Source organism: Acipenser ruthenus, chromosome 3 (genome assembly GCF_902713425.1).
Source record: "Acipenser ruthenus chromosome 3, fAciRut3.2 maternal haplotype, whole genome shotgun sequence".
Classification (NCBI taxonomy): domain Eukaryota; kingdom Metazoa; phylum Chordata; class Actinopteri; order Acipenseriformes; family Acipenseridae; genus Acipenser; species Acipenser ruthenus.
Window position 1 is genome coordinate 106,000,407 of NC_081191.1, and position 16,141 is coordinate 106,016,547.

Below are 16,141 nucleotides of genomic sequence, written 5' to 3' on the forward strand. Positions count from 1 at the left end.
AATTAGGGAAGATTAATTAAAGGAGAAGGACCTTTAACTCTGTTGTATATAATCCTTTCTCTTAATGCAGTTTTCATGTCATTCAGCATTCCCCTGTCTGTCCTATCTGCATACTCTACTTCTGAAACTGGGTATTTGACCTGCCCTGAAACCAACATACCAGGGTGATAGCACCAGCTGCAACCAAAGTATCCATTGTACTGTGTAGAATTTTGCATGGCAGGTCTTGCTACAGAATCTACACAGCAACAAATACCTACAATTTTACTTGTTACTATGGTCTTGTCCTTTTTCCTCCATTTTACACCTAATTCTGTAAGCATTTTGGCCTCTTCTACAAAATGCCCAAGAAATATATCCATATTTGGATGCCCCTTGCCAAACCACAAACCTGCTAAAATCAAATGTTTACCCCTTTCACTGGGAGGTACTTCATTAATCATTATCTGAATAGGCCATATAGAGAAGGAAGATGAATTAAACACCGAACTGCCATCACAATTGAAATTGTACGAAAAGTTTTCTGGTTTACTTAAAATTTTTCCAGGCTGTGATATCTGCCTATAACATTCGCCATCATAAATGTCACATATAGACTCACGGTTAGTCATTTTTCTGGACATTCTATACGACAACACATCAGTACCCTCCAGCTTTTCTAGTAAACATTGAATCTGAGGAGCAAGTGGTACACTTATAAAGAAATTTCCTTCATCCAAGTTGTCTAAGTTACAAACACTGTGACACTGGGGGCATTTTTTCTCTTTTTCATCAAAACCCTTTTCCTACATATGTTTGACAAAATGTACAATAAAAATGAAATTTTGTCAACTCACATGATTTACTAAAAACCTTACTGAAAAGATGTTTCGTATCTGGGACAACTTCTCTCTCAAACAATTTGTTAATTATTTGAAGGAGATCCACTACAGCAACACCAGTAAGGGAGTGCCTCATGGCAAATGTCATAACCATTAAAAGTGCCTCTGCTTTTGTTGTAGAAACAAAATCGCACAGATTGAAATTCAGGTCTGGATTTGACCCCAACATATGTAAGGGATCATTTGAGAAACCAGGACCAGGACTTTCCACATTTACTGCTGTTCCAGATGACATGTGTTCTTGATCACTGTCTGGTTCATCAAACTCATCAGGAAGGTCTTGAATATTTACTTCATAAGCCAGTTCTTCACTGTTGTGGCTGTAAGTTATGTCTTCTGTTTTTGGATTTTTTTTGGGGGGGGGGGGATGGGGAAGAACAGGATGTTATCACTAGAAAACATTACAGACAACTTGCAATCAATTTGAAATGTGAAATAAACTGCTACTCCTGTTTTATAACTCATGCAAAACTAATGAATGGATACTTACCAAAGGCACCTCTGATAAAGCAATATGATGTTTTCTTTCATGCAGCCACTGTGTTGAGCGCGGCCTGTAATCTTCTACTCCAGGTTCTAAATATCTTTTATATTTTGAAGGCCTTTCCATTTTTTAATTCTGCTGAAACATATACAATATTTTTGTTTACTTTCACTTAACAATTATGAATAACAAGAGAAAAAAACCTATTAATTTATAATAAAAAATACTAAAAATATTACAAACAAAAGGGTATTAAGTTTTAATACACTATATACTTTGTTAAGTATTGTGATTAATTTTTGGTTTAACATACCTTTTGGAAGTTTCTCGAAACCGCTGGCTCCTCTTGTCTCTGTCGTCATTCCCCGTTGTCGGTTAATGGTTGTTACACGCGCGCTACTGATGCAGCTTTACAGTTGCAATAAAATTTGAACAGCTGCGCGAGAAGATTTGGAATTTTCAGACCGGTTCATCTTCGCTAAAGGCTAGAAGGTAAGTTATGTTACCTCTGTGTAATGGTATTTAAAAATAATGTAACTATTATTGTGAAAATTGTAATTTGACTTTTTTCTTGGTAATTTGGGGTGTTCGCTTTTGTCAGATACATTGAAGATGATGTACGTGCTGTCGTAGTCTTTTATTAGAGACTTAAATCCTGAAACGACTAAAGATTTTGACAGAAAGGAAATTTACCAGATTTACTGGACTGAAAGCCAACAAAAACTTCCAGAGGATAAGCATAAACTTAAGCAACATCTGGTTAGTTCTAATAACTATTATAAAGGACAAATTCTATTACTTGTCAGGTAAGGACGTTTTATCTTTTTTTATTTAGGGTGAATGGGACAACGAGGTTAAAAGTAAAAGTAGGCTAATAACATAATGACAACATAAAAAATAACTAGGATACTTGTGAAAAGAAAACACGTTTGGACAATTATTTTGATAAAGGATATTAATACAATTTCGAATGAATAACTTTTTGCAAAGATGGCATTCTATGTAAGAACTAGGCCATATTGAATTGTCTCATAAACATTTCCAGATGACGAGAAGGATTTAAAGAAACAAATTTCCAGTGGAAAACGAATCCATGTTCCCAAGGTTAACCATGATGAAGAAATCGAAGAAAATCAATGTTTTAAAAATCTGGATCTGGAAATCTCCGCAATGAAACATTCAATGGTAAGTATCTTAATATGTAAAAAAAAAAAAAAAAAAAAAAAAACCATAAATAATAATAGTAATTAGAAACCCATATATTTATATTTGATCTGTAATGGTTTCTTGTATACTGTGCATTAGGTATTTATTATTTTATTTAATATGTGTTTTATCTGTAATGGTTTCTTGTAGGCGACAGTGCGTTTGTAAAACGCTGTGGTCCACTATGAAAGGCGCTCTATAAAATAAAGATCGATTGATATATTTCTAAATACATTTTAGCAGGAACAAAAAAGAAAAACCTTTCAGGCACAGAAGCAAACAATGTCGAAAATATTAGAAATAAAAAAGAAGACAAGGAAAAGAAATCCTCTATTCAGAGAAAAAGGATTATGTGGAGGAAATAGAATCCAGCAGCTCTGACGACTCGGACGTAGACCTTGTACCGTCCAAACTGTTTAAAGAAATGAAAGAAAAATATAATGCAACAGAAAAAAAACTATGAAATCCTAAAAAAACAAAAGAGGAATATGGACGAAGAAATGTCACTGTTGAGAAAAGAAAATCAAACGCTAAACGCGAAAACAGAACCCTGAGGGACCTCAACATTAAGTTGCAGAGCAACTTGCTTAGCAGATTTCCAAGAGGTAAGAGTTATATTTATGTTTACAGTTTAATTTATTTCATGTAACCCTCCTATTTTGCTCAGAATTTAAGTACATCTGTTATGTTTTGGGTCATTGACATGATGCCATTGCAAAGTAGCTTATTTTATATAGTTGTTCAACATACTCTCTCCAGTTACCCACCAAAACGTTTTAATATGTACTCTTATTAGTCATACTTGAGCACATCAATAAAAAAAAATGTACTCTTTATACTGCTTGGCCTTCTTGTACTTATAAATGTGCTGGGGTGTATTTACATGTACTTGGCCCCAGGTTTGTTTTCTAGTAACATGTTTTGTTCATTGTTTTGTTTTTCCAGAGTCAGAGCCCACAACATCTGAAAAACCTATTGCTGTCCATGAATTTCCAGCTTCAAAGGAATCGCAATATATTCCTTTTGATTGCATTGATAGAAAAGTAAGCTAAGCTTTACACGATATCCAATTACATAGAAGAAAGGACAAGCTTGTTTCTAAGATACTGAGGCAATACTATAATTCAAAATTAAACCCTGTACCAAGACTATTTGATGAAGTTGTTTATATTATGTAACAATCTATTAATATTTAAATGTTAAAACTGATGTTCTTTTACAAAATATTGTCCCTCTCTATAATTGTGTTGAAGGTGTGTATTGGAGAGGGCATTTGGTTGCCAGAAGAAAAATGGATATGGATTTCCAAGGCAAGCAAAGATTCCATTTTTTGCAAAGAGCTTGCTGTAGCAGTCTGGGGTTCAGAAGAGCTAAAGGACAGGAGCACAGAGGGCAAAATCTGCAACAGATTTAAACAAATGAGAGCAGTTGCAAAACGACAGCAAAACCTGTAGAGCTACTGGGAGACCAGTACCAGTAGAGACCAGTAGAGCTACTGGGAGACCAGAACAGACCAGTAGAGGTACAGAAAAACCAGTAGAGCTACTGGGAGACCAGTATCAGACCACTGTGCTGGCAATCGTCCGGCGGGGGATAGGGCTTCCGGATCGCCGGTGGGTGTAAAGGCGGGGGAATTACTCAAGGTCGCCGACGGGGTCCCCGGTGCAGCTGGGCCGGGTGCTGGTCTGGCCCATCCCTGGTAATGGGCCAACCAATCCAGATGCAGTACCACGGTCTGGCCTCGGGGGAGGCGGTACACCACCTCACTCACTCGCTTGAGTACCTCGCAGGGCCCCACCCATTTGCTCTCCAACTTCGGACAGCGGACCCGAGTCCTCCTGGGGCAGTACACCCAGACCAGATGCCCCGCTGTGAAGTGTCGGCCTTTAGTGTGAGCGTGAATTCAAAGCGCAGCAGAGTGTTTTGAACGTATGCTCGTTACACTCAGTGTGTTAGCAATTTACATTCAAAACACTAGTCTTTTTGGAGTGTTTTGGGCGTCCTACACCGGGGTCGTTACAATATTCATTTTACATTTTTAAATTACTACCAATGGATTACGAAGCACTCCAAAGAGATCAAGATGCCTTAACATTTAGTGAAACAACATTTCAAAAGATACAGTAACTGAGAGCATTAATAATTGCTTAATAATGTGTATCAAAAATATGTTACGGGTTATTGCCTTCGCTGTAAACTAATGGTGCAGTTGTCCACAATGTCACTATTATTGATGGTTCGGTTGCATTTTGGTAATGCCTTAGCTTTAAAGACATTGGGTTGTGCAGATCTACCATTAGGTGGCACTATAGTATGAAGCGCTGCGGGTGATTCGGATCAGTGAACCTTTTGGTGAAACACTGGTTCACGGCTGAAATAGTAAAACGGTATAAATTGCACGCTACTTAGCGCTACTGTATTATGTGTATTTATATTATTAAATACCGTTGTTGTAATCAAAACCCTCTGAAGATTAACCCAACACTCCTCGGCTTTGCCTCGGGAGGGGGCAAATGATAAACACGCTCCTATTTGTCAATAATTAAGATCATTCCAATAAACGGATTATTAAACTCAGGTGCTGCCGCCCCGATTGGTTGCAAGCTAATTCAGGCGGCTTTATAATCCTGTAACCAGTCCTACTCTAGCAAGCGAGTATATCGGTTTCTTTAGTATAAATATACACTGTGCAGCTTGCGGGTTGGTGGCTGGCTTTGGCACGAAGGATGGGTATCATGGATTGTAAACTCCTTTTAGGGTGAGTTTGATGTGTTATAGTGTTTGGTTTGCTTATGTCTTTAATGGCTACGCGGTTTTAGATGCTTGCGTTATTATTATTATTATTATTATTATTATTATTATTTCTTACCAGACGCCCTTATCCATGGCGAATTACAATCATAAGCAAATACATTTCAAGTATCACAGTACAAGTAATAATACAATTAAGAGCAAGATAAATACAATGACTTTGCGTTGCTGTATTTCATTTCTATATGTTTTGTTTTTGCGTTGCCGTGTAAAGGTATGCAGTGTCTTGAGTACACCCGAGTTTGTGTAGGATACAGCGTGTGTCTGAATAACACTTCTTGCATGTATTTTTTTTCATCCTCAGAGTTGTATTGTGTATGCTGTTACCTTTGGATGCGAAGGCGCAAGCGCCACCAGGTAAGTGGCGTTTATTTAATTGTTCCGTGGTCTTTTGTAGCTGCCACTTGACCTGCTTAAACGGGAAGTTTTGTCTGAAATGTTACGAGTTGTCTCTGCCCTAGCACGGTCTTGCTCTTTTAAAAGCGCACTGTATCTGCCGCATAACCAACGTTGTGTTCGTCATTAAAACCGGTTAGTTCTCTGAATAGTTATTGAACCACTGCAAGTGAGAGTAAGTCTCTTGTCTCTTTGCCCGCAGGGACCTTTGTTAATGAGTGTCGGGACCGATACTTCTGGCTGACGACGAAAAGAAACTTCCTAATTGGAGGGAACTTTCGCTTCGATATCATTGGTAAATATGATTTGATCGGTAACAGGAACTTGTATTTGTAGGATGCCTCAACATACAATTAAGCCTTTTTTGTGTTTAGGTAACGACGGCATTCACCCTCTGGACGATAGATACGCCGCATCCTGTGGCTTTACCTACTCTGTTAATATCCCCGGCGACCTGATATTCAGGGCTTCTTTCTTTGCTTGTCACGTCTCCAGCAATGTGAGTCCTGTGCGGTCACACTTCACACGGCCAGCTCCGTATGTATGCCAGCATTATTACAAGCGACAGTGTCTCCTTGTAAACAAACTAATGGCTTTTCTCTCTTTAGAGTGATTCGGAGTTTAGCTTGAGGTTCCGTTTCGTTCGCATCGACCAGTTCAGCAGAGAGACTTACTACCCGTTCTCTATGACGTGCAGTACTACCAAGCAGTGGTACCCCCGCGAAATCGTCTGTGAAGAGAACTACATGGAGGTAAGACCTCTCCAGTCCTGGGTTTGACCTGTACTCCCACTAGCTATAATACATTGCCCACAATAATGCCTCACCCTTTGGTCCATTATCCTTCTGCAGATTCTTTTCTTTTTAAACTACCTTTTTGTGCCACTGTGGTACCAGTTAATAAAACAATACTCTAATTCAACCAATATTTCCCCATATCTTATTTTGTCAACATGTTGCAACTGAAACTGGTTTAGGACAGAATACCAAACACTAATTGAATTACAAGTATTGTAGAATTTATTTGGATTAGAAATCCAAATTGGTGTGCATTGCCTTTTTGCTTCCCATATTTGTGCATTTTATATTTACAGCATTAAACTGAAGGTGAATTATTGATTCTTTGTGCATTTGTTTGTTTCTCTAGTAACAATACACAATCTGGATGTGCAGTCCTCTACCAAACCCAGGCAACAACTGCAACCTGCCACTGTTGGTGTTGCTAAAATGCAGTGTCTGATTGTTTTACAGTTGTCCCTTGTACTCCTTCAGAAGCTTGTATCAAATTCTCAGTAGATTTCTTGCTGCATGGCTTAATTCTAGCTGGTTGTGACTTGAGCCCAGTACCTGTAACAGGGTTCCTCTTGGCTGATCTAGCCATCTACTTCTGTAAAGTGACGGGCTGCTAGATCGTCTTTAAGCTATAGGGAGGTCTGAACCTAAATGATTGTATAACGTTATCCCCTTGTCATCTTTAGATATCTGTAAGGAGAAATGTGCCAGTTATTGCTCAGGAGGGGATGGATACTGAAGACTGGCACGCTGCTCTCCCTGCAGTAAGTTTAAAAGCCACTCCTGTTTTGGTCTGAAGATGTTCATGCAGCATGGCAATTGTATAGGGTGCTTACAAGCTGCTATCCAGCTCGCAGTAGCATCTTGTTGGCTGCTGTGAGCAGGGCTATTGGCTTGTGTCTTTCTGCAACCTGTCCTATATTTCTAATTTAACAAAAGGTATAGCTCATCTTTTAATAACATGATGTCTGATGCTCATGCTGCCATATATATGAATGAGCATCAAATGTATCGCTCATATTGGGATAAAATGACATGTCTCTGTGCAGTGACTCTACTGTGCTGACCAACAATTGATATTTTACCATCTGAAGTTATGCTAGTCACAGGCTAGCGTGTGTGGCCACTGTTGGAAGCAGTACGCATGCTTTGCACCAGGTTTCGGATGTTGTCTTGTGGAATCCTGGCCCATTCCTCTTGTCATGCCTGGATAAGCATCTGCCTGTTCAGTGGTCTCCCGAGCCCTAGAAGCCACATGCCGCCCAAGTTCATCGCACAAATGTTTAATTGGGCTTGGGTCTGGGGAATAAGGCATGACTCTCCCATTGTGCAAGAAAGCTGTTGTGACATAAGCAACATGTGGCCATTCCTGCAAGACCATGCACGTTGGCCTATTAGGATGGGCTTGCAAGAAGGGCACCAAGTGAGGCCTTGGGACTTGATCAACGTATTGCTGTGGAGTCCTGTTTCCATCAATCCCTCACTAGCAGCGGAGTTCTGTAGCAACTAGACCATCACACTTGGACCTCCCCACCGATTGGTCTCTCGTGCACAACCGTGTCCCTAATTAGGTGTATATTAAGTGCCTATGTTTCAGTCCTAGTTTGTCTTCTATGCAGGCTTGTGACTTGCTGCTACTCTATGCAAGTGTGAACTGTCTTAAGCTTCATAACTTGTCTAGCTAAAATCACTCCACACTTTCCCAGTCAACTTGGCTTCTTGCCTCCTACCCCAGTCCCATAAAACCAGACTAGCCCCTAGACCTTCTGACCAGCTGCTGTCTGTCCTGTGTTCCAGGCCCAGGAAGCTATCATGTCAGTGTGGCAGGTTGTGTTCCACAAGACCGGACAGCCAGCCAAATCCATGAATGCCTCCGTGGCCCAGTCTCGGGGCTACATGATCAACTCCACCTCCAGTAGGATCCTCTTCCGCTCGCCCTATAACATGCCGGAATCAGAAATGCTTGCAGTAAGACCTCTCCAAAAGCACTATTAAAATATCGGGTTCTGTTTTTAGCAGAGTTCCATATTGCTCCATCGGTGTCTCCAAGCACACTTGTATTGCTTCTGTGCCTGAGTTCATGCTATGTTCTTCCAGGTTAATGGAATCCAAGTGGAAGCAATCCGGGCAACTGTCTTCTACAAGCAAAGGTGGATGCTGCTATTGGTGGACACTTCTGCTGCCTGTACCAAGAGTAAGATCTAAAGCTTGGCTATCTTGCCATGGTCCAGAGGCCATGTAAAACGACTGCCATGGTGTGGTCCTCTTTTTAACTGGACAATTACTAGTGCAGTTACTTCTACTAGGTTACAAAAGGAACATCTCTGCATGCTAGCACTACAGAATTCTACAAACAAGGGCCATGATCATGGCCATATTGATTGCCATCTGCTTGCACTTCCTTTTATACAGAAATTCCTAATGGATACAAGTTTTTAAATCCAACTGTCTTTTCCCTCCTAGATCTTGGCACTTTTGATGGTACACATTTGGCTTGGGTTGCACCCAGAGTCCTCACTCCACTGGTCCTGCATATAGAGAAGTTCCAGGACAAGGGTATTGCCATGGGTGTGGAGGGGAAGCTGCTTGACCTTGCCACTATCCGAAGACGGAACTATGAACTGAAAGTCAATGAGACTTTCATAGATATCTCTGTTCCTTATGGCGCGGAGGGTGGCTACCTGAAGGTAATGGGGGGGGGGGGGGGGGTTTAGCTCTGGCGTTCCTTCACTGACAACCAGGCAGGTTCTGGATGTGTTGCAGACTCTCTCTACCCCCTAGATTGCGTGCCCTTGGTGTTTCTCTAGATGAGCACTTTGACAGTACACCTGCTTCTGATATCCCAGACACCTGGGAAATGCTCCCGTGGCAGAGTGAAGTTTAGCTGACCCTGAGTAAATCCTGGTTTTAATCTACACGTTGGCCAATGACCCTTCCTTTCCAGCCTTGGTTCTGCATGCTTTTAATGGAGTCCACCTCCTGCTTTACTCTTGTGACCATGCCCTTCTGTCTCTTCAGAGTCGTGTTATAAATAACCAGTACAACCGGATCTACGCCATTGACCTGTACCTTGAGCACCAGTGGGCAGATGACCAGTGGGAAGCGACCCAGCACCGTTCTTTCAAGCCAGTCCGCACCCCCTCTATTGCTGAGACCCCCTTTGTTGTCAACAGTGAGTACGCTGCCTGCTTTCCAGCATGGCATTTAATGGCCTTGCTGTGGTGCCAATGTGTAATGCAGTGGGGGACGTCCTGGACTAAAACACTAGCCCTGGCTTTAAATCTGTAATGCAAACCCTCCTCCATCTTAACCTCCTAAATGCCTGCGTTTGTAGATACCATCCCAGCAGAAAAGGTCTTCACAGTGACCCTTGGCATCTTCAACCCTGATGTTGAGCTGAAGAACTTCACCATCAATGGGGTTCCTCTGACCCTTCCTGAGGCCATCAACCAAGGCATTGTGCTAACTGAGGTCCAGCACCCCAATGGCACCAAGTCTTTTGTCCTGAAGGTCCCCTTCACCCACCCACTCATCCCACAAAAGGTAGGGATGAAAGCATGCCTATATGTTGATGGAACTCAAAGCTTAAGACCCAAGCTGTACCGGTCTATTCTCCAGTACAGTTGCTGACTGTTACTGCTTCTTTACACCATTTGTTGTTCTCTGGCAGTATATTGGCAATGGTGTGAGGGAGTTCACCTTGAATATCAACTACACCTTGAACATCATCCCTGAGAATGCGCCTTATTTCCACCCTGCAACCATTGTGTGTCAGGTTAAGGATGTCGGTAAGTATTGGGGCTGGGAAGTGTCCCTGAGCACTGATTGATTTAGACCACGGGTGTCAAACTCTGTTCCTGGCGGGCTACAGTGTTTTCTGGCTTTCGTTCCCCCTGAGCTCTCAATTATTTATTTCTTAGCAGATGCCCTTATCCAGGGCGACTTACAATCGTAAGCAAATACATTTCTTGTGTTACAGTACAAGTAATACAATAAGAGCAAATTACTTAATGGGTCTAATGATGATTAACCGGACACATTCAACACTTCTCTTCAGGCCTCAATGCTTCATAGGTAGTGTACCTTGAATCCAGTGCATTTCTAAAACCATCCACTGTAAAAGACCTTAATGTTTGATAATTCAACAAATTATCTCAATTGTTAATTGAGAGTTTTGGCATGAAGACCCTGCGACCCTCGGGCTGGAGTTGACATCCCTGGACTAGACCAAGTCTCTCAACCAAAGGATTGGTGCACTGGTTGTGTGCCCACCCAGGGAATTCCATCATGAAGATGTCTCCCCTTTTTTTCAATTGAGCTAGTTTGCAAGCTCTTGAAAGCCTCCTGAAAAATGTTTGCTGCTAGCATGCTGTCATCTTTCTTGGGATTTGCATACACCTCCCACACTAACAGACATGCACCCCTATTGGCACTTGCTGTTTGAGAGAAATGATGTTCATTAAAGCACTGCTGCCCAAAGAAGACTGCCAGCACTCTGCTGAAGCTTGAACTGTCGACGCCTGACCATTACTGAAGGTGTGGTTGGTAGTTTTTTATTGGCATACACTTCAGGCTCTTGACTCTTCTTTCCTCCCCAGTACTTCCTGTGATCAAGGGCTCTTGTACTGAAAAGAGCCTAGTCTTTGAAGTGACGCGTGGGAACATGGACCACCTCTGGGCCATGTACATTGAGAAACACCAGCTTACCTCTGAGCTGGCGGCTCAACGGGGCTACATCCTCACCAACCAGACCAAGTTTATTCTAGAGGTGCCGCTCTTCAGTATCGGCTGCATCTATGAGGTACACATTTCTGGGGGCCATTAGGAATGTACTTGGCAGAGTCTCCCTAGAGGCTGAACTGGGTGTTTTGTAGGATTACATTCTCGTTCTGGGTTTGAGACTTTTTCTTTTCCTTTGTTTAGGTGTGTGAGCAAACCTGAGCCTTGTTAAATCTGTAGTTCTCCCTGCATGACTAGGTTGGAAAGCCTGCCCCTCTGTTGGTGTGCCATCAAACTGGGATGTTTTTTTTCCCCGTGTCGCTTGTCTCCCTCTTTTCCAGGATATCTCTCTCCGAGGCCTCTTTGTTCGAGTAGAACTGACCCTAATCGATATTGGGACACTCGTGGCAGTGCTGTCCGCTGTACAGCGCTGTCAATTTCCTACCAAGCAGCTGTTGGGTAAGTAGTTCCCCAAAGTGGGCTTGACTTTCTGTCTTGGTGCTCTGCACCTCCCTGCTTCCATGCCTTGCCATTTTCTACACGTGTTGACTAAGCAATCTCTAACATATGCTTTAGCCGTATACCTGACTCCTCCTTCTCCATTGCTATAGAGAGTATTCCACTGATCACATATTGCTTGCAACAATCCGTAGTGCCACTTGCCCAACTTCTAAATGGTCTACCTGGCCTCTTGGTCTGCGGTCAGGTCTCTATGCATATTGGTGAAGGCTTCTACCAGTACGTGCACCACAGTGTGATCCTTTAGTATTCGGCAGGCTTTGTTTGACCTGAAGCAAAATTAATTCTACAGGGTCCCGCAGCACTTTTGGCCATAGCTGTAGATATCGTCTCGAGGCTACTTGGTACACGATTTGGTGTGGCAATCTTGAACTGGTTCATGCAGCAAGTTCTCATGGAATGCTTCAACTTCACCCCATTCTCTTCAGTGTGCATGCCTAATGGTGTGATGACGGTGGTGGCTGTCACCATGGAGCCCATACCAGTAGTGGAACCCAGCAAGACCACCCTGCTGGATAAGACCTGCAAACCCAAAGAGTTTGACTCAACCAGGGCTCTCTTCACCTTCACTGTCAACACGTGTGGGACCAGGAGCAAGGTGGGTTTCCCGCATGGTGCTGTAGACTCGTGCAATAGCCCTTCATACAGGTCTTGTATTGGTGGACTGTACTAGATGCAATACGTATCCCTAAAAGTGCTGTGGACTAGCCTTGCATGTCTGCCCTAGTAAAGACTACAAGATTGCTTCCCCTTGAACTGTTTTTAAAATTGCATGTTTGACAAGTGACAACTCCTGTTTGTGTGTCTTTTTTTTAAATGTGCTATTGGCATACAGATTTCTTTCAAATGGGGCTGCTATTCTAATTTCTAGTAGTGGGTGGGGGTGCTTTGTACTAATGGCTTGATATGGCAATGTTTCAGATTGTGGAGAACTACCTGATCTATGAGAATGAGGTAGTGTATACCAGAGCTCTGTTCCCAGCCAATGCTCCAGTCATCACCAGGGACTCTGAATACAGGTGAGCATGAGGAGTCCTGCACTTCTAGAAGGCCTGAAATGGGCCTACACTGGCACCTCTTGATACTGACTTTTTAGACTTGGGGCATGCTGCCCAATAGATAATGGTATACTTCCTGTGAAGATTTGCCTCTGAAGGAACCATTTAACAAATTGCAAGTAGTGTACAGTAATGTGTTTCAACTGCATTTTAAAGACCTTGGTAGTCTTATCCAATACTACTGCAACGTGTCTCCCGTAGGCTGACCATCCGTTGCCGCTACCCCCTCAACGACACCATGAAATTGCTAGCTGAAAGGAAGGCTGTCCCTGCCCCCTACTCTAAAAAAAGTCTTGGATCCCTGGAGTTCTATCCTTACAGCTCTGAGCAGAGAGGTATGGCTTCTAGTGCCTAGTTTTAACTTGCCCGGTCCCGGGACAGTGTTGGTCAACTTTTATCCTGACTACCAGTATCGACCTACTACTATGACTCCATTTCTTGATTTCCCAGGCCCCAAAGCCAGAGACGTTCTGAATCTGAAGGCCCGTCTAGCAAGAGGTTGGTACCTGGTACACCCTTCATACCCACCTACCTTTTAATGGCCAGGTTCTGTAGTCTTTCATCCATAACCCACCAGGAATGGTGGCTGTACACATAATGCGCTTTAAAAGCATAGCAGTGATGGGCGCTCAGTCAACCTTTCTCCTTCCTGCCAGATGTGACCTTCTCCCAGTTCTATCGGGAGTTCCCAGTGTCCAAGTCTGGGCTGGAGCCCTTGTTCCTGGAGGTTGTGCTCCTCCACCACCAGAACCTGGCTGACCACCTCGTCCTGCGGGACTGCTGGGCCACAGAGACCCCTGAACTGGACGCCACCCCTCAATGGGACCTGGTCACTGACGGGTAAGGGGGTGGGGGTGACGAGAGTAAGCAGGCAGATGGTATTGAGCTGGAGTTTCATTGTCACTTATGCCAGCTTTTAGAATGTGTGCTTGGTAGAGGTCTAAACTTTTCTTGCTATGCTGTAGACTTGCATTGCATGATAACCTGGATGCCTAGATAGACGTGACCTGGCAAAGGCCTTTTCAGCATTGCAATGGGCTTTGGCTTCATGTACTTCTGCAATGAGTTGCATTTGCCTTGATTGGTGTTCATCTATATATGGTAAACACACACACCATGGCAGTTTCCCTCTGGTGGGAAGTGCATGTAGAACACACTTGGAAGTCTTTTGGAGGCTTCCTAATGTGCTAGGATTCAGTCGTTTCCTAAAATGACTACCTTTGTCCTGTACTTCACCCCTCGAGCTCCATGCCACGAAACCCAGTGTGCGATTGCCTCCAATGTCGTCTCCTCCTTTTCTGCAGCTGCCTGGTCAGTGGCGACTCCTACAAGACCCGGTTCCACCCAGTGTCTGCCAGCGCTCTCACCAAGAGCCCCCACCACCTCAAGAGGCTTGAGGTCCAGGCTCAGTCTGTTGCAAACCATGCCCTGTGGCAACAGGTTGGTAACTTTTTTCAGTGAGCTCAATCCGAGCCTTTTGATCTGCATTCTCACCCTCGGGTTAATACACGGCCATCTACTCTAGGTTTGGGGTGGGGGAGGAAAGCTCCCATGTCAAACGATAGTTTAAACCTCCATCTAGACCCTGAAGTAGCTCCCTATTTAAACTGGTGTGGAATGACTCCAAGGTCAGAAATGGGCAGTCCTGCTCTAGAAATGGCTTTCTATAGGCTGACATATTGGTTGGCTGTGTATGAGGCTGAACTAGGGCTCTAACACTGTCGTCTGACCTTTTTTGTGTTTTGCAGATGTACTTCCACTGTCTAGCTGTGGTTTGTGCTTCTGAGAAGGCAGGTGTCTGCAATGAGACCTGTATCGCTGGAGACAAGAGATCAGGTAGGGAGTAGTGGTTAGGGCTCTGGACTTTTGACCGGAGGGTTGTGGGTTCAATCCCCAGTGGGGGACACTGCTATTGTACCCTTGAGCAAGGTACTTTACCTAGATTGCTCCAGTAAAAACCAACTGTAAAAAATGGGTAATTGTATGTGATATCTTGTAACAATTGTAAGTTGCCCTGGATAAGGACGTCTGCTAAGAAATAAATAGGCAGGGTGTATCTGACCTCTCCTGCAGTGGATATATGATACCCATTTGTATGTTCTATCGACTCCCAATTGCTCCTTTTTGGATCTAACTCTTTTGGGGTATGTCTTCCAGCCCGCAGTGTTGAGCTGGCTGACTCTGTCAAAGGCTATATTTCTGCTGGACCAGTCCAAATTGTACCCGAGGGGGAAGTTGCCAGTGTTCAAGCAGCCGGTAAGCAGTAAAGCACCAAGACGCTAATCCCCTGCCTGCCCTGTAACTGTGTTCCTTTGCATGGTGATGAAGGTTAGGAAACTGCTGCCATTTTGGCTTTTGCATGGGAAGCTTTGTGTATTGCACCAAAGGGGAATCTGGCGCCAAAAGGGCACCTGCAGGGGCTGTAGTTTTTCTAGACCTCTTCTGTTGCAAGTTTTAGCCAAACAAATGCTTGTCCCAGGCACGCTACATAATGTAACCAGTAGCTGTGCTTTCAAATGAAGCCCTCCAGGCTAACTAGCTCTGCCTCTTCTACCCAACACTTGCATCTCTTCCCCCAGTGCACACATTGGGTATTGTGTAGCTTCCTCAGGGTCCTAATGCTTGCCATTGTCTACTTTTCAGGTGCGACTCCTCCTCTGGTCCCCTATATTCCAGTCTTGGGAGTTGCAGTGGGAGTCCTTCTACTTGCTGTTGTAGTGTTTGCTGCCAAAGCTATGAGATGTTGGGTTTCTGTTTAATAAAAATCTTTGAATGTGAAATTGTCTCGTGTGTGTGGCTAGCTTTCACATTTGCATCGGTCAATGGATCTGAATTAACTGGGGTATTGGATGGCTAAAATGATGCCTGCAGTCTTATTCAGCTAACCTTTGAATGTCCTTTTTCAATAACTCTTTCCCATGAGAGGATTCTGCTGTTGCCTCACTAAATGATGCTTTAAACCTTTTGGTTTTCAGCCATGAAGTGAAGAGGGTTTGCAGTAAAACTTGTGTGACCCAAGCATTGGTTGAGGGTGACAAGATCTCTATCGGTAACCTAGACCTTTTTTTACATGCCTGTACGCCTTTTGCCATTTCAAGGGAACGGTATCATAGTGTAATGATTTGGTCCAGTTTACCAGTGTTCACAGGCAAGCCACGTTTTTGCAGTTTATAAATTGAATCAGTTTTTATTCCCCCCCTCGCAATCCGTACTAACATGTACTCCTAGGAGGAAGCATTGCCTTCCTAGTTAGTGGAGAGGCAAGTTGTAACCTGT

General features: G+C 43.3%; 1 protein-coding gene across 1 annotated transcript; it reads left to right on the forward strand.

The window, feature by feature from the left end:
• Positions 1 to 5,225: 5,225 nt before the first annotated feature.
• Positions 5,226 to 15,645, forward strand: LOC131730503 (uncharacterized). The gene is made up of 23 exons (XM_059020542.1): positions 5,226 to 5,329; positions 5,687 to 5,739; positions 5,981 to 6,073; positions 6,153 to 6,277; positions 6,387 to 6,530; positions 7,256 to 7,333; positions 8,367 to 8,537; positions 8,667 to 8,763; positions 9,033 to 9,256; positions 9,588 to 9,741; positions 9,904 to 10,112; positions 10,240 to 10,357; positions 11,168 to 11,370; positions 11,630 to 11,747; positions 12,236 to 12,405; positions 12,729 to 12,826; positions 13,067 to 13,200; positions 13,316 to 13,363; positions 13,522 to 13,705; positions 14,170 to 14,305; positions 14,614 to 14,701; positions 15,023 to 15,121; positions 15,509 to 15,645. Exons 1-23 carry the CDS (start codon positions 5,298 to 5,300, stop codon positions 15,622 to 15,624), a joined length of 2,892 nt encoding a protein of 963 aa, XP_058876525.1. The 5' UTR covers positions 5,226 to 5,297; the 3' UTR covers positions 15,625 to 15,645.
• Positions 15,646 to 16,141: the final 496 nt, after the last annotated feature.

Bases quoted from the DNA above. Each gene is read 5' to 3' on its own strand.
- LOC131730503 (XM_059020542.1), top strand. From the start codon at position 5,298: ATGGGTATCATGGATTGTAAACTCCTTTTAGG. The intron at 13,201-13,315 runs GTATGGCTTCTA...TTGATTTCCCAG, and splicing joins TTACAGCTCTGAGCAGAGAG to GCCCCAAAGCCAGAGACGTT. The intron at 13,706-14,169 runs GTAAGGGGGTGG...CCTTTTCTGCAG, and splicing joins TGGGACCTGGTCACTGACGG to CTGCCTGGTCAGTGGCGACT.